We start from the raw sequence: 18,975 nt of genomic DNA on the forward strand, positions 1-18,975 counted from the left end.
CATTTAGAAAGCTTTGCCTATGATTAATCAGACAAATATATGTTGTATTGAGTTCTAGAATTGTCTATCAGGCAATGATATCTCAAAGGTGAATGAGACATGAGTTTTTAAACAAAATGAAAAACTTAATACAGTTGTGATTCATTAAAGAGATAGTGGGGTCCTTGGACAGTAGTGTAACCTTTCCCGTGACAGTATCCCGTGACAGTATGCCTGAAGGAAGATTATTTTTCAGCTAACATGGAACTTTGGACTCATTTGGTGGCCCTTCGAGCTTTTGTAAGTGCATCAAGACTGGAGAGAGCAGTTGTTAAACCAACTGTCTTATGCGTCTCCACATGCTTGCCGCCTGTTTTCCATTACCGATTAGGAACCGGGCTCGGGAAACTCCTTTCTGCATGAAGCCAGCCATGATGAGAAAGGGGACACTGCAGAGGCAATGGGGCCTCAGCGCTAAAGAAGCTCACTGCTTAATTGAACACATTAGCAGAGGAAATGGTTTAGGGGGTCCCAAGGTTCTGGGGTGGCTGCTGCTGTGATTGAAATCATTATGGGCAATTTCAGAAAAACCAATATTGTAATTATTTGTAAATGTTGGCTTGCCATTCATCAGCAATAGCCATGTTGCTTTAAGAAGACCCCTGGGGTTAATTATAGCCCTTGAGTTTGGCTTCATCTAGGATTCAATTTCTCCCCCCTCAAATATTTTATGTTAAAGCTGAACACAGCACTACTTTAAAAATTAAACCTTGCCAATAACAACTATTCTGGACAATCCTGATGTTTTCTAGCAGACCCTAAGTCAGGCATGCACGGAAAAAAAATGGTATGAAAAAGGCCGAGTACTGTCAGGTACGCCAAAGGCAGGCTGACGAGTGTCCTCTAAGAAACCATAATTGAAATGTTTATTTCTGGCCCTGGAGATTACAGGTTCCTCCTTTGGAATTACTGGGCTTCTGCGCCCTTCCTTAAATCCAAGTCGGCTGCACGCCTTCCCTCTCATCTTCAGGGGCCTGGAGGTGGAAAAGACTTTGCAATAAAAATCACAGCAAGTGTGGGGCTTGGGAAAGAAGCTTCTGTGAACTGGGAAAGGAGAGTAGGAGCCCCTGATCCACTCCAGGAAGCCCAATGCCAACGAGTGTGCTGAGCATGAGAGACCCAGGGACAAACAGCCCGTCAAGGGCTCCGTCTCTGCTCTCTGCTCATACACTTTAAATGCTGATTTTTAATTATGTATGGGTTATGTGTCTGCAGGTAGGCTTGTATACATAAGTGCAGGTGCCTACGGAGGTCAGAGGGGGACATCAGAGCCTCTGGAGCTGGCATTACAGGCGGTTGTGAGCTGCCCAGTGTGGGGACTGGAACTATCCTGGGTCACCTGCAAAAACAGTGCCCTTAAACTGCTGAGCCACCTCTCCGGCCCTTCTTCACTGTCTTCTCTTTCAAACAGATCTGCACTGAGGCCAGCAATCTCAGCTATTCTCACGATTAACTACGGATTGACCTGGAGTTTGCATTGAAATGTAGCATTTTTACTATCAAATATCGTTGTTGTGATTTAAAAACACTGAACACGTGGCTTATCTCAACTCCCGTCTCTTTTGTTTAGTTACTTCTTAGCAGCCATTTTTAACCTTGGGTAATACCTTTTCTTATTCCGTGCCTCTTTATACAAGTCCAAAATGGAGGACTTCCCTATTCGCATGGGAAGCCTGTTTCGGGTCTCCAGCTCAGACACATTACACTTCCGTCAAGCAATAGTATTGACAGGTCCTTTGGGATTTGCAAATTGCCTTGGGGAGTCGGGATTTAGAGTGATTAGGCCACTAATTCTCCTTCCTGAAATGGAGTTCTTAGGGAGAGATAGCAAATGAATGACTCTAATGTGATGTAGGCTGTGTCTGCTCTCGGTCTTTATAACGCTCCCTGACACGCCCCCCTCCCCGGGGGTGGGGGTACCTCCCTGGATTTCCCATGCTTCTAAAGCTTAACTCAGTTATATTAAAGGTAAAGGTGCCAATTTGTCCTCAGCACTGTTCATCCCGAATGAGGTCTCTGGAGACAAGCGGCCTTTTTCTTTAGGGTTAAAGAGATGCTTGTGCTCAGGTGACCTGACCTTTACCACCCGAGTCCCTGGCTTCAGGGAGTATGGAATACGTTGGTAGGGGTGTGGACAGTTTGGGGTTTTACTTATTCAAAATGTGTATGGGTATTTCACCTGCACAAATGTCACGTGCACCACACCAGTGCCTGGTGTCTAAGGAGAGCCTCAGATACCCTACGACTGGAATTAAAAGCCGGTCGCAAAGCTTCCATATTGGTACTGCGAATGAAACCCAGGTCGTTTGCTAGAGCAGCCAGCGCTCCTAACCACTGAGCCATCTCTTCAGAATCAATTCCTTAGGTCTTGGCAGAGACCTAAGCTTGACCTTGAACTTCCTGGGGCCAGAGCTCACTGAGGCAACCTGGTGCCAAGTCCGTTCCTGCCCCAGTTCTCTTAGGAGTTCTGAATGTGTGTTGGGGGCAGAAGGGAGAGGTTCGAAAGACAGAATGCAAATTGGACAGCAACAAATGAGCTCTGACAGACTGAGCCACAAAAACGCCGGTTCCATTCTTGTGGGTGGCATGAGAGCACCAACGGATTAATTGACCAATTATCTTTGTTTCATTGTCCTTAAAAAACAGAAGGAAAAAAAACCTGACCATGAAGGTTTGGCTTGTGGTTGTGGGGCTGATCCAGGACAGAAATAACTATGACCCAGTGAACTCCGCTTCTGCCTCTGAGCCACAAGGGGGCGCCACACTTCACTATTTCATGAACATTGGTGCAGGTATTAAGTGGGCTACCGGGACGTTCCTGCCCTCACACTGGTAACCTTAGGGGATCCGGTCCCTACACGACGGTGCTTCAGGCTGATAACACTCCACTGCCCCCTCTCTGAGGACCTGTCCAGCTACCTCTCTACCCTGGGAGCCGCCAGGGTGGGAGATCCTTCGGAACAAAGGCAATTAGAGTAGAAAGTCTGTGTCGACCTGTCAGAGGCCGAGGCTCCAAACACACAGCTGTAAAAAATAAAATAAAATATAAAGGAGGGTGTGGAAGGGGCAGTTAGTGATGTTTTCGATCTAAGAAGGAAGAGTGGGTGTTAAAGGATTTAGTTCGTCAGCACCAGCATTGCCTAACACAAGTCAGGGTCAGTAGCTAAAGAAAAAAAAAAGATCATTATGAAAGGGTGTGAAGGGAGCCATGCTAGACATGCAACACGGTGACAGGGGAGCACAGCGGGCGGGCTTGTCACATTCATGCTGATGGTGGGAAACTGGAAGTCCCATTTACAGAGTCCTTGGACAATGACCTATAAAACCACTTCTCTGCAGAGGCACCTCAAGCTCTTCAGATACACAGGGCGGGGCCGGGGGTGGGCTGGTAGTTTGCATAGAACAAACTCACCCCAACAAACTCCCGATGCTGCCCTGGTAGGGACTTAAGTTTAAGTGTCTTTTCCACCACAGCTATTTGATGATGGGGGATGAGATTCAGTCCCTGGCTTAACCTCCCTTCTCTTCACTCAGTGTTTCGGAAAGGAACAGAGTACACAGTGCCTGGCTGATGGGCAGAGTACCCTGTACATGTTAAACGCATCCCAGGCAATTTAGGGTGGGAGCAGGTGGATAGAGGGTGGAATGGGAACACCTGACTTCCTCAGCTGTTGTATGTAGGATCCGATAACAAGAGAGAGGCCGTTAGCTTATCTAAAGCATTTGAGCTCAGGCCCCAGTCACTTAAATTCTTACTAATGACCAGGGAAAGGAGGTGAGGGCTGTCCTTAGCGAAGCTTCATTCTTTTACCCCAGACACTTTACTTGCTCTAACTTTTCATCCTCCTCCCCTCTTTTGGTTTAGTTGACCACTTCTGAAGACAGCCTCTCCTCAGGAGTGAACAGATTTCCCAGTTTCAGTGATGTGCTCTGCTTCATCCTGAATCACAGCGTTTACTGCGATAGCCAATTTTATTTTTTAAATAAACAAATTTAAAATTCGAACTTTAGCATCTGCACTCACTTAGTATCCTACAGGGAAGTCCTGGGGAATTTTTTTCTAGAACGCTAACCACTTAGCAGTCACCATGACTCTGAAAGAAGTCTACCCCTGTTGGAAGCCAATGTAGGGAGGTGTAAAAGTCACTATATTTGAGGTGAGGGGTTCCAAAAGCTCTAAGATTTAGCAATCTTGAACCCCCAATGTTCTCTGTCCAAAGACTGACAGATCCAATTCCAGTTTTTACTATGGATTAAATTATTACTGTGGTTTGCAAGGTTCTGTTGTTTGGGGGGATTTTTCTGTTTTGCTGCATACCATGCAAAACACAAGACAACTCATTGTTGGAAATGAAGGGGCTTCTCTGCAAGTCCAGGTGTCTGGCTGTAAATGGGACTGGATTTAGGATGATGTTGCCACAGCTACAAAGAGAAAGTTCTCGGTGATTGTGAATGGGGGCGGGCAGGGAGAAGGACATGGGATACACACAGGGTAACACATATAGGGAGTGTGACTCAGACCAGGAACAAAGACCATGCAAGACAAGCTATTGAGATTTTGACTGTGTGGATGTCGCCCAATCAGTTCTCAGAGAAATGAGGTCAGAGGTGAGGTCGAATGGAGGGGAGGCGCTTGCATGCGCAGGCACACCAGGTAGTTATTGGTGTTAGTGTGGCTACGTGATCATTGCAGCCTGTATGTGTCTTTAGGGTGTGATGCGAAGTAAAACTTTAGTTAGGAGAGAACAGAACGCCTGTGACTCCCAGGGGAGGCTCTGATCAGGCCTGAGTTTAGTGGGGGAAGCTGAGAGCCGACACCTCCTTCTCTCTTGATGGTGAGTGAGAAACGTTTTAACAAGGTTGTGACAGGCGCAATATTAACTAATTATTTTGTCACTGTTATGTGCTTCATCAGGCTATAATTTTATTTCCTTTTCTGTAAGGGTCAATCATGTGCTTCTTGATTACACGGAGACTTCCAGTCACCGTTAATTGCCAAGTGACTTTTGCTTGATTTGTGCCTCCTGCCTGGGGGGGGGGGCACTTTTGAGAAGTGACACCTCAGTCATCAATCCAAATTCTCATTTCAGAAAAGTCTTCCATTTATGCAAATTGTGTGAAGCACTCTCTGGTTTTACAGGAGAGCAACCTTTGCACAGATCTACCTCTCTTTCTGGAGCACTTCAAGGTTGTGAAATATTTCCACAGGGGTTGCAACTCATCTTGGAGAAGTTGTAGTTTATGGAGTTGTGTAGTTTATGGGTATAAAATTAAGCAACAAGGCTAATTTTCAAAGCATATTTCCGGTAAAAAATGTTTGTGAAGTCTGTTAAAAATTCAAGTTCCCAAACTCTACTGTGGCTAACATGGCTTTACTGAAAGGGCAGTTGGTGTGACCAGATTTCTTGAGGGAAAACATTAAACCAAATGCTGTCAAGTTCTCCAAGTGCCATGTCAAGGTTGCAAGGACTATTGAACTCTAGACACGAATTGAGAGCCAGAGCAAATCTTTCAAATGGCTTTGCTGAATCTATCTGAGACAGGGAGAAATTCGTGCCAGGCGGTGGCTCCAGGTTTATTCTTCTAATCAGAACAAAGAGTTTTACCTTCTGTTCACCAGCGTGGACGACATCATCAGCACCATGCAAGCCACATGACAAAGTCACATGATACGCACGCACATGATTGGTTGAAAGGAAAGTGGAGGAGGTCACATGAAAAATACAAAAAAATTAAAAACTGATGTAAACAATGGGCAGGGAGAAAAAAACCAACAACAAAATCACAGACTAAATAAAAGGAGAAATCAAATTAAATTAGCAGCTTCTATAGGGAACATTGGGAGGGCAGACATACTGCCCAGAAGGAAGAGAAAAACAAACTATATAGCGCATTTAGTTAACAACACCAGTAAGCATTAGATACAGTTGCAACATTGCGTATTAATACCACACCGAGGCACATGAACACTTTTAAAATGAGGGGGTATTTCTGTCAAGGCCCAGATGTCAATCAGGGTCAATCTCAGAGTCTGTTAAAGGAAAAGAAAAAACAACAGCCAAGTTATTTATTCAGATTCCAGAATCGTCTCAGCATCCTTGGGGAAGTTGATGGCCTTGAGTTGTAGGTCAACAGGGAAGAGTCCTGAAAGAATAATAGATTGTGTTTAATTAATGAGAGTCCTTTCCTTTGTGCCCTGGTCAAATAGGAGAGGGAGAGGACTGAAGGACGCTGGGTAGTTTCTGGCCAGAGAGGGACTGCTTGGAGGGTCTATCTCCACTTCCTTATGGCACACTGGTGACGCTCTTAATACCCTGTGGGACTCCGTAGAGTCAAGGCACACATAAAAGGAAAAGGCCATCACAGGTAAAGGACTAGGTACTTTCTTGGCAATTGAGACAATGGCTGTTTAATACCAAAGAGCAGGAACCAGCCCTGGCCAAGCACACAGAGGGTGACATCAAACACATACTTAACTACTTATGAGTCCAACGATGCCTTCAGATTTGCCATGACTACGTGGATAAGAGAGGAGCTCGAGATTTACAGTGTACACCAAGGCCTTTTGGTTTGAGTTCACCTAAACTCCTTTTACTGTGTTATCCCACATTCAAGTTTGGGACTGAACGACTGAAAATTCTAAGGAAATCCTTAGGTTTCCTATCACAACTTTCACAGACCTTGGAGTGAGGGAAGGAAGTTCTAGCTGTTGACAGTTGAGGTTAAGAGGGAAGGGCAAAGATGTGAAGTTAAGGTATCTCTCTGAGAGTATGCTGCTGTTTAAAAATAAGAGAGAGAGACACTTCAGCTGAGTGCCATATCTCCTTGCCACTGCGAGCTAACAGAATGCATGATCTCATGCTCTGTTATGACACCAGTTTTTGCTTCGTGTGCATGGAAGGGATTATATGTGACAGGCAGTTTCCCTTGATATCATTCATGAAAACTTTCTTCACCTATGGTTATAAACAGGTCATTATCATACACTCAGACACACATATACACACATATGCACCACACATAAACACACAGATACACACAGATACACACATATACACCACACACATATGCCTATACATAACACACATTACACTCAGACACACACATACACACATATATACCACACACACATATACACACATTGTACTCATACAAACACATATATACACATTACACTTATACACACACATACCCACATTATACTCAGACCCACACATACACACATATACTTCGCACACACATATACACCACACATGCACACACAGATATACACACATACACACATAATACATCACACACATATGCCTATACATAACACACATTACACTCAGACACACACATACACACACATACATATACACACAGAAACACACACACATACATATACACACAGAAACACACACACATACATATACACACAGAAACACACATACATACATATACACACAGAAACACACACACACACACACACACACACACACACACACACACACACATCACCCGTGTTATCTGACTGACAGAGTTCTACAGGACCCCAGCTACTCTGTTCCCCTTGTACTGCGGCTCATATCCTCTGTATCCTGATTCGACAGTCACAAGTACATTCTTGCTAACTCAGGCTGCTGCCAGCCGGGACACCCTCTCCTTTATCCTGCTGTCCACTGAGACTTATGATTTGGGTCAGTAGTCAAGTGGTTCAAATAAAACAGACTCCAATGTCCTACTCAGATTTCACAACTAAGCAGCTTGTCTGTGGGTAGAAATGTCTGATGTGTAAAAAAAAACCGAAACACCCATCAGGGGAGAAATACTTCATTCCTTTTCAGGAGAAGTCTGGAGCCAAGATTGTGTTTCATTGACAGACAAGATCAAGATGCAAAGAGGTGTCTCAAACAGGACAGGGTTGTGCAAATGGGTCCTGTAGCTTTCTCCTATTGCCTGGGACACATACAGCAGGAGGCTAGCAAAGGTCAGTGGGGGGACACTGTGGTAGGAAGGGTGTTGTTAGCTGCATTCCTTTCTCAAATGCAAATACACCGCAAACAAACAAGAAAACCCTCAAACTCATGCAGATGAGCCCAGCTTACTGTCAGGGCTCTGCTCCTCTCACAAAACCAAACCTCAAAGGCATCAGGAATTGAAAGTCATTGCAGCACACCACCAGAGGGACACTGAGAGAGCAGACTGTAGCAGTCTTCCACAGGAGGAAAAACAATTCCAAGCAGAACACACAGCCAGGAAACTCTCCTCCCCTCTTTAATTATGTATCAGAAGCCTTAGCTGGGGTGTGGGAGCTGGGTTCTCCAGACCTGTCACCTGCCTCATCAGACTGCTGCTTGGTAGGGGGCCAGACAAGCTCTCCCTGCATTCAGAAAAGAAAACCCTGGCCGCTTCCAGTGTTGGAACATACACAGTCACGTGCAAATTCTCTTGTTGCCTAGCTGAGGCCCTCGGCACCCATGAGGCTTCACATCTTTAGGGCCAGCCTGGAAGCTTTCAGCAAGGACTCAGCCAGGTTTTCAGGCTGGTCTAGGGGGCTGCAGTTGTCCCCTGGATCCTACTGTCAGGAGTGGATGTCTGTACTTCCGACCCAGCAGTCTAGGAGGTGGCTTTGTTCTATTGGTTTTCAAGCAGCAAGTGTCCTAGGGGAACAGACTGAAGGGGCAGTGGCTCCTTCTACCGTGCGCTCTGCTGTGAGACACTCAGCTCCTCCTTCTACCTTTCTCTGAGCAGCCCTCTCCATTTCCTCTGGTCTCTTCTTGCTCCCGGACTTTCCTCACTTTAGTTTATTGCTGTGTGTGTGTGTGTGTGTGTGTGTGTGTGTGTGTGTGTGTGTACGCATGCGTGTGTGCATAGTCACAGGAGGCAAGGACAGTAAAACTGTGGGAAGGAGTTGCCATTTTTACCACCCCGGCACCCCCACGTTTTCCTAATCCTTTTCTGTTTTTAACACACATGTCCATTCAGAAAGGTCTCCTCAAGCACAAACAGTCACCCCTTATTCTTTGGGAGGAGGCTCCCTTTGCTTTCTTGGCCAAACAGACAACATGCTTAGGAAGCCACTCGAGGCTAGGAGCCTGCATGCAGTCACACTGTAGTCTGTGCTACTACAAGCGTCCAATCAGAGGCGCTGCCCAGAGAAGCCAGCTCTGTACTCACTAGATAGTTCTGTGGTTGAAAGGACAGGAAGAGGCCAGGTTGCTATGGAAACATGAAGGGCAGAAAAGCACTAAACACTGAGGGCCAGAAAGAACATAACACTCACAAGCCCAAAAGTACAAATTATGCATAAAAGTGTGTGCATATATATCACATACTCACATACATACATGTATTTGTATCAGGGAAGGTACGTCAGTCACTCATTCCTGTCTCCATGATTTATCAATATTAACATAAATGTTTTGGAGAGATTATCAATGATTTTGCTGACAAAGCACTCAAGCCGCAAGATTATCCCCAATTATTCTTTGGAATAGATTCAGTTACTAAATGTTGGGCACTGTATTTTGTGTATTTTTTCATTTAATCTTTTTTCTTTCTTTCTTTCTTTCTTTCTTTCTTTCTTTCTCTCTTTCTTTCTTCCTTCCTTTTTTTTTTTTTACAAATATGTATTCCATAAAGGGGAATCTATCTTTAGTTTTAGAGATAAGAAATCTGAGATTTGGGGATTCCAAAGAGACTCTTCTGTGGTCATGAGGTCCCAGGAAGAAGGTCAGAGGAGAGGTTTGAACTGATGGCAGTCTACTTCTAAGGCCTAGACTCCTCTGGCCACAGAGCATAGCTTGGATTGAAATGGCAGAAAAGGTTCTCATTAGAATGATGGAAAGAGGGCTTGAGGCTGAGTTCAAACCTCTCATGGGGGCCTCTGCAGTATCCTGGAGAATAAAGTCATCCAGGCAGGGCTATGCTGCTGTGTGTCTCTGTGAGCTGCTGCCAACTTCACCACAAACAATGCCACACTTTGTCATCCCCACCCCCAAAGACCCCCGCCCCCACCCCAGCTAAAAAGCCAGGTTGAAGTTTCCAAAGACTGGACCTGCTCCACTCCACCAGATTCAAAGTCCTGGAGTACAGCACAGTAAAGAGAACGAGTGGAAAGAACCAGGCTCACCCGCTGTGACAAAGGCCCGGCTCACGTTCCTGCTGGGTCAGTGATGCCCATCCAGGGTAGGCAAAGCAGAGCTTGATAAATGCTATAATCTTCATTATTTTCTTTACGGTGGGTAGGGAGCGGGAGTAGGCTCACCATTTGATTTTAGAGCAGAGATCAGCAAGCTTCACTTGCAAAGTGTTAAGCAATTTGTGCGGGCCATCTGTGAGCAGGCACTGTTAATTTCCCCGCAAATATTTATGAGGAGTCTATGCACTTATGGACACAGTGAAAGCTACAGGCTGCACTCTCTAATTTCAGAGCTGACGTCCAACTAAAATAAAGGGTAAAACCACAATGCCTCAAAGCATTTTACACGACCCTGCAGGCAGGGCAGATTTTTTTTTTTTCTCGGTAAACTCCTTTGGCTTTTCCAAATACGGGCTTTGGTCTGACCTGCTGGGAATCACATCACATCACAGGTGTACAAAGCAGTCTCAGGGCAGCTGTCTGCAGGGCGTCCTATCCAGAGCAAAGCTCTTCTTTTGTCTGCCCTGAGAGGACCTCTGTCTATTCCTTTTTCCCTTTGCTTCTTTAATAACCCAATGTGACTTTCCATTGCTGAGTTATCTCCCGGTGAAGTGTATGACCTTAGGCAGACGAGTCTTGCCTGGTGGAAAGGAACCTGCAGGGATGGGGGTGAAGGAAGTAATACTCACTAGCTCGAGGAGACAACGGAACAAGGGTGGAGGAGTTAGCAGGAGCCACTGGAGAAACAAAAATGAAGGTGAAAAAAAATGGGGAAAAGGTCACTGGGAGCCTACGGGTGCTGGATTGGGAAGGAAATGGGAGCAGCAATCCTGGGTGCTGGTATGAGGAGCTGGTGGGAAGCAAAGTTGGAAAGAGAAAAGAACGCATGGGACAGGTGGCTGGCACACCGGCGGACGGTACACACCTTGAGCCCAAGAGCCTGGTAAGGCTGGCGTGTAGGTGAGGATTGGCCAGGAGCAGCTGAAGAGGCCTCAGACCTTGACTGAGCACAAACAGCTGCTCTGGAAGGATCACCTGTGTCCATAAGCTCTGAGGGACAGGAGGACAGACATCTGGGCCTCGACTTAATGGGAACCTTAGCAAGAGAAGAGACTGGCTTTTCAGGTAACACTCTGGATATGTGTTTATACATAGGGATGCATGTGTGTACATCTCCTGTCTGTGTTAGTGGGTGATTGTACACACCTTTGTGCGTGTGTGAATGACGAGGCCAGCTGTTGTGTTCTTCAATTGCTTCTCCACTTTATTTTAAAAACATTTTATTTTAAATCACATGTGTATGTGCATGTCTTTGTGTATAAGTATGTGTATGTGTGTGTATGTATGTATATGTATATGTGTATGTGCATGTCTTTGTGTATCTGTATGTGTATATGTATATGTATGTGTATGTGTATATGTGTATGTGCATGTCTTTGTGTATATGTATGTGTATGTGTATGTGTATATGTATATGTATATTTATATGTATATGTGTGTAGGTACTTGAGAAAACCAGAAGGGGCCATTGGATCCTCTATAGCTGGAGTTACAGATACTTGTGAGCTGTCTGCCATGGATCCTGAGAACTTAACTCTGGTTCTCTGCAAGAGTAGACCATATTCATAACTAGTAAGCCCTCTTTTTAGTTCCCAGTCGCCTTACTTTTTAAGATGGCGCTCTCTCATTGAACCTAGGGCTCACTGCTTCTGGGAGTCTTGCTGGCTACAGAGCACGACCCCTGTTGTCCCTATGGCCCTGGCCCTGGGGTCACAGGCACATGTAGTTATTCCTGTCTTTTTTACGAGTGCTAGGGACTGGACTCAGATCCTCACTAGTATACAGCAAGCGATTGAATGACTGAGCATCTCTCCCGCCCTCTTGGCACGTATAGCAAAGCCTATACATCTCATTCTCTAACCCGAGTAACTGAGAGAGATGGAATTGGTCATGTTCAATGACAAGGGGCAGTCGGTTTTTATACAGAAGCCTCTGAAAACATGGCTGCTTTCCAAAAGTCTTCCCTAGAGATGGTGATTGTTTATACTGCAGGGGAAGAGTGAGACAAATAACATTCAGTGTCATTCCCTCGCCCCCAGAGGAAAGAGTCGCTAAAGATACAGGATCCTCATAAAGAATCCCAAGTACCCTTCGGCATGGAGGATGCTTAGAGACTGCACACTGGGACCCTGAATGGGATTTTGGTGTTTGATTGACAAGTACCCAGAAGCTGTCTGTCAGTGGTGACAAAAGGCGGTCTCCTCTGGGAACTTGGTGACGGAATGGGAAAGCACCACCCTATTGGCAGAGCTGCCTCAGTCAGCTTGGTTTGTCCAGTACTTTTCAGATGACTCCACCAGTGCCAGTGTCCCTGATGTCAAAGTAGTTTGGTTACCAATCTTTCATGAATAGGTGACTCAATTAATTAAGGTAAATGTCTCTCACTTTCATGTGTGTGTGTGTGTGTGTGTCTTAAGGCATTTGTGTTCATGTTATTTTGGGAAAGGCCTAATTCCTTATGCATTTTTACCATGTACACTGCAAAGCATTTAAGGTGTCACACAGAGAGGACAGACTATCAAGATAAAAAATCTCAAGACACATCTTTTAAGAAACGTGCACCTGATACACTCTATTTTGTTTCCGGGCATAGAAGCAAAATCAACAGTACCAACTAGGCCATGGGATGCTGCGAGTGTGTGGTTTGGTGACAGAGCAAAAGGATTCAGCAAGAAAGCAGAGTAAAGGTTTCCAGCAGTGAAGCAGCCTCCCTGTGGCAAGCAGATCATGAACTGACTAGGAGGGAGGTCCCGAGTCCACACAGGCATAGAACTTGAAAACACATGCACAGAACGCTGCCCAGATTAGAACTTAGTCTGTTTAGACTCATAGCTCTCTTTTCTCCTCCATGCACCATACATGCCGAGGACCCTCAAAAACCAAATCATGCTTTGCCGTGCAGCCAGCTGGGAGGCTTTAGCACTTTTGCTACTTCTGCCTACTTTTCTCTGGCCTTGATAAACCCACACCCCTGACTGTGCAGACGTTTTCTAGGGAACCAAGGAAGCAACTCTATCATTGAAACATCCCAAGAAACTCCAACAGTTGCTTAATGCCCAACACGGTCTCAACTAACCCCTTCAACTCAGAAGTCTGGCAGCTAACCCTTCCGGCCCTGTGTCTTCTCTCTCCTGGGGTTAGGAGTTACTCTCTGGTCCCAAGTTCAGAGCCGCCAGTCAGTCTGTGTCTATGCACCTATAGTCCTATAGGGTAGGGGAATGGTGTCCGTGGATGAGTGCGGACTTGGGGAAAGCACACACAGATCAGTCCACGGATGATTCTTTATCCGAGTTCAGACAACTTTCTTGTCTTCCAAGAAGTTGGAGCGAGGACCCAGAGGAGACCCTTGTGAAGACTTGCAGCTTCACAGTAGAAGGAGAAGAAGGCTTTGTCTAAGCAGCGGTAAACACTGGCTTCATCTCCCCACACTGTCCTTTCTTGGGACAGGCAGGATGTTCTCGCTCAGTGACTTGGGGAAAGTTTATGGAGGTTAAAGAAAAGACCCCCTGAGGTTTCTTCAGGGAATGTGCTCTTCCCATGTTTAGCAAGACACCATGCTGATATTGTGTATACACTTCTAAGATGACATGTCACTTCTGCTTGTCAGAAATAATCCTTCTTAACCCTCCCTCTCTCCTTCCCTCTATCTCTCCCTCCCTCCTTCCTTCTTTCCTTCCTTCCTCCTTTCCTTGCTTATTTCTTCCCTCCCTCCCTCCCTCCCTCCCTCCCTCCCTCCCTCCCTCCCTCCTTCCCTCCTTCTCTGTCTGCCTGGAGGTTTGAGTCTGTGGTGTTACAGAGGCCAGGCAAGTGTTTTATAGTTGAGATATATCACCAGTCCTTTCTCTGTTCATTTTATTTCAAGACAGGGTCTCACTAAGTTATCCAGGGTAGTCTGAAATTCAGTCTGTAGCCCAGGCAGGTCTTGAACTTATGATCTTCCCACAAAGCATTTTAAGGCCCGTAAGGCCTGCTGCTTATTAACTCTTTAAATCATACCTTTATTCTGTGATTGAGAAAACCAACTTTTGTGCTAGTTGTTGCCGGGTCACAGCCTTCTGCAGAGGACCCTCAGGGTCTGCCCTAATCACCCATGTTCATACTACTAGACAATAAAAGACTGAGTCCAGGGTCTACCTTCTCTTAAAAACTAACAACTAAAACTAAAAGTAAATATTTTAATTAAACACATAATTCCTAACACGACTTGAAGCATACCTTCTGCTGTATTACAAAAACAAGCCCAACTGTCCAATAATCCTGTCTTCATAAGGCCCAAGCTGGTAATGAATGGGAACTATTGTGACCTTGGGGGCCAAATCCAGTTCCTCCAAGTCAACTGTAATGGCTGCAGAGAAGTCAACAGAAAGTCTTATTTGGGCCTCCCTCTCTAGCTAGCAAAGCTGGTCCTTGCTTACTGATCACTTCCTATAGAGAAGGGGCTAGCAGAAGCAGCTTAGAATTGCTGGAAGGATCCAGAAGGAAAAGCTGTCTCACCAGAGCTGCCTTGGGGCACAGCTGTCAGTCCTCCTCACTGCTCCCTGTCTGCACCCCTCACTCTCACAGGTCCTGATTCTGACACCTTCCCTAGCTGACGCACTCAGACACCAACTTGCTGATAGCATAACATCCATACTCAGCTACTCAGTTTTTGCTGTTGCTGCAGTATTTTTGAAAGACTTTTTATAAGTTTCCAGAGTGCCTTTTAGGATCTATCAGCCTTCTAGAACAGTGTATAGCTTCCGGAATATCTTTCTGTCTGGGTCTGTCAGGTACCTCCACACTCTGTTCTCTAGGTGCTCAGCCTAGGGAGAGCCAGACCTTGACAAAGAGACTTTTGGGATTTGGGCTTTTCTTCAGGTGGAGGGGGTCAGAGCCAGCTCTACTCTCTGTAGCACCGGCCACCTTCCTTTTTTCCTTTGTTCTCAGTGTCCTGTGTTTGCAGTTTATATCATTAGGGTGTCACTCCCAGGTGACTCTCCCTTCTCTCCATGCTACTGGGTAGCTACTAAGTTAATTGGCCAGTCTTTTCCCAGAATGGGGAGGTAGACTGTAAGTAATCCAGTGCAAATGAAGAGAGCTGATCAGAACCAAGGGCTTAGTTCCCTCCCCATGTCCACCGCAGGCAATTGCCTGCAGGACATAGTATAGCTACACCTTTCTGAGAGCCCCCACTAGGCCTTCCCACCAGTTGCCTCTGCTCCCCCTTGTCTATGAACTAACAGATAAGCCAGGAAGCATGCGAGCTCCATTCTCTTACTTCCTAAAAACAAAGAGGAAGATTATTTTTGGCTCCTTCTCTTCGATCATATTTGGAACAATGTCCTCAGGAGGCAGCTGGTCACTCCGCTGGTACCAGAGGCTAAAAGTGAGGGGTTGCTATTAGCTTGTTACTTGGAGATCATCTGCAGATTTCCACCATGCTTGGTTCATCAAACCTTCGCTTTCCACACAGTAATTACTACACACAAAGATTAATAAATAAACACAATTTCAAAAGACACGGAAGTCGCATGCTCTAGAACAGTAGTGTTAGCCTCCTGGAGTGACCTATATATGTTAACAAGGCACAGCTAGACTAAGGTCAGTTTGGTTAGGGCTCAGACAGCATCATCTACTTCAGCCTCTAGGGGACAAAAAAAGGGGCCAGAACTAAATTATGAACTAGATCTAGGTGTTAACACTATGGAAACAGGTAATGAGGTATGAAGAGGCACTTACGTGGAGGAGGGCTATCTGCATTTCCCATGGATGGAACACAGACGGAAAGAAAAGCCAAGAGACAGACCCAGGGGAAAAAAAATAAGATGTAAAAGAAATGAACGGAATCCACAGAGCACATGGAGCTGAAACTCAAATTATCAAATTACTTTAAAACAGAAAGAAACCGTCCTTGCAGAAGGACCATGAAACAGCTCTACTGCTGGGAAGAGGTTAAGGGGGTCTTTTTTGTAGGCTCCCATGCTTCTTAGACAAAGAAGCAAAGAGTTCTCCTGTGTAGATTAAATCAGGGTCTGGGGAGAGCTTGGAGCTCCATGGTCACCCAGGAGAACAGCTCCATAGCATCTTCATCTGCTGCAGGGGCCCAGGAAGGAGCCTTGTGGGGAAGCAATGTGAATGGCAGAGGAACATAGCCAGGACAAGGCTCACCCAGAGCCTGGCTTCTGTGGGAAATGAAAGCTAAGCTGGGTAAGCATGGTTTAGGGGTGGAGGGAATGACAGAGAGAAGCTAGAGGCAGCCCCAAGTGGGAATCTGGGGAAAGCAGCTCGCCTGAAAGAGTCTGAGAGGCAGAGATGTCTGAGGAGTCATCTTGGGAAGGAAGCATCAAATTCGTGCAGGGCCCCTATTACACAGTGGGTACCCATATCTCCTCACAAAGAAGACTCTATTTTTCTCTCTATGACTTAATTTTGTCACTGCATAGAATGTGCAGGCACACATGGCATGAGCAGTCACTGTCTCTGTTGTCTTCCTTCAAGTCACAAGGTATTTAGGGGCCTCAGTGTCTTGGCTCAAAAACCAGCTCTCCCAACTCCTTCCATTTGCCCTGCATGTTTTCCCCTCCTGCTTCAGACTCTTCACCAAAGTTAATCATTGGTGGCCTCTGGCTGCTATTCTAATAAACTGGGCCACCCACTAGGACAGTAAGTATCCTCCAGACATTTTGAGAATGAAAGAGTGAGTGCAAATCAGCCATCCCTGAGAACCAGAGAGTTGAGTGGGCCACTTGGAACATGGTGACACAAAAGTCAAAAGCTATCTTCTGAGCTATGATAGGGGCCGGCTCAGGGTCCCTTGTCTGTCCCTGAGGAAAAGAGGGAAGAGTGTGAATGGGGAGAGAGACAGAGCAGCTGGCTGTACTTACGGACTGGCTGTGTCTTGAACTCAGTGGCTGCACTGATCTCGCCCAGCCCCTTGCCGTTGAGGGCCGCCAGTCGTACCGCGTACCTTGTCTCAGGCTTCAGGCCCATGATGGTGACAATCCCTTCCATGTTGGCTGTTGTGAGAAAATGGGGCTGATTAAAAGAGAGTGCCCATGTACAGGGGAGGAAAATGCGGTGGAAAGCGGCATGGCAGGTCTTCAGCAAATTAAACACAACTGTTGTTTGGGAACTATGCAGAAAGATTGAAAGCAGGAGATGAATGGATACCTGTGTTCACATAGGCAGCATGAAGTCCCAAGTATACACCAATGGTCCAAAGTCACAAGCATCCTTGATGACTTTTATACAACAGATGAATGGATTAATGAAATGTAGCAAGGACCAATGGTGGGGTGTTTACCCAGTCTTGGGAATGGAACATTGACACATGCTATGATGTGATAAACCTTGAGAAGATTTTGTTAAATAAGTAAGCAGATACCAGAGGACACATAGTACATGAGTCCACTCTCATGAGGTACCTACAATAGTCAGCTAGGGAGCCACAGTGGAATGGTAGTTGCCAGGGACGGGGAGGTGGATAAAGGAGGAATTAGAGTTTCTGTCTGTGAGGATGAAAATGCGCTGATGCTGATAGTTGTGACAATGCTACTGACTTGTATACTTAAAAATGGTTAAATGCAAAATTCACGTGAATTATTTTTACCATAATTGAAATATAAGTAGAAGCGATCTTTTAAAACAGAAGGGACTGAAGAGGTATCTCCGTGGATGAAGTGTCTATTGTACAAGAGGAATACTTGACTTCAAATCCCCAGAAGCCATGTAAAAGCTGGGGTGGAGGTACTCTTCTGTAACCCAGCACAGAGTAGACACAGAGAGACCATAGAGTACTGAAGCTCCCTGGTCAGCCAGCCTAGCTGAAGTCATGATTTTCAGGGCCAGAAAGTAAATGTGGGGAATGATATAGGAAATATTTATCCATCCATGGATACTTGATGCTGACTCCAGAAGGGGGACACAGAGAGAGACAGAGGGGGGTCACACACACACACACACACACACACAGAGACAGAGACAGAGAGAGAGACAGAGACAGAGATGGAGGGACAGAAAGAGAGGGAGGGAGGGAGAGAGGGAGGGAGAAAGGAAGATGGAGATATTTAATCTTGAAAGACATCATTGGATTGATTTAACTTTGGAGATAGAACAGGATTTATTCATGGTAGATCTGTCATCTTGCTGGCTTGGTTACCGTCGGCAGTACATGACTGTCCTTGGGTATGGACTATTAGGGATGTCCAGGTGTCATCAGAGAGGAGGCAGAGAGCAGAGTGGGGGACGCTCTGCACTCTTCCCCATTGAGCTCAGCACCTAAGCAGGTCTTCTGTCTAGAAATCGTCTGAGATGTCCCTCCTGTCCTGGTGAGGTCACAAGAACTAGGTGCTGAAGCAGCAAGGGACAGAAGGGCAACAACTCTATGGAAGCATGACCCTGACCTAACTCTAGCTGAAGAGTTCCTAACTCTCGAAGAAGCTGAATGGGATGGCAGATGGTGACATCCTGCACGTTCCCTACCTACACAGTCAACAAGGATCTGATGAATTTGAGGGTGGGTGCTAGACTCACCTTCTTTGGCATCATACCACTTGGAATGCCATGCTTCTTCACCCAGCGACTTCCACTCAGCCTTGTATTTGAGGATGGGAACTCCACCTGTGGCTTCTGGCTCATCAAATTGTACCTGTGCTGTGCTGGAGTATGGTTCCACCCGGTCGATGGATGGGGAAGATGGTGTATCTGTGAGAATATATAGGGACACCCAGGTCACATATATAGCCCAAGACCACAACGCTCAATTTGAAGTATTT

The 18,975-nt window shown here is 45.9% G+C and overlaps 1 protein-coding gene across 25 annotated transcripts in view; it reads right to left on the minus strand.

Annotated features, from left to right (window-relative positions):
- Window positions 1-18,975, minus strand: part of Ncam1 (neural cell adhesion molecule 1) — a 300,044-nt gene that overhangs the window by 23,713 nt on the left and 257,356 nt on the right. For 12 of the 25 annotated variants that reach the window (NM_001395708.1, NM_031521.3, NM_001395707.1 and 9 more), the window contains 2 exon segments: window positions 17,086-17,217; window positions 18,734-18,904. In NM_001395708.1, coding sequence (NP_001382637.1) covers window positions 17,086-17,217; window positions 18,734-18,904 — 303 coding nt within the window. 25 annotated transcript variants of the gene reach the window in all.

Source organism: Rattus norvegicus, chromosome 8, assembly GCF_036323735.1.
Source record: "Rattus norvegicus strain BN/NHsdMcwi chromosome 8, GRCr8, whole genome shotgun sequence".
NCBI lineage: Eukaryota > Metazoa > Chordata > Mammalia > Rodentia > Muridae > Rattus > Rattus norvegicus.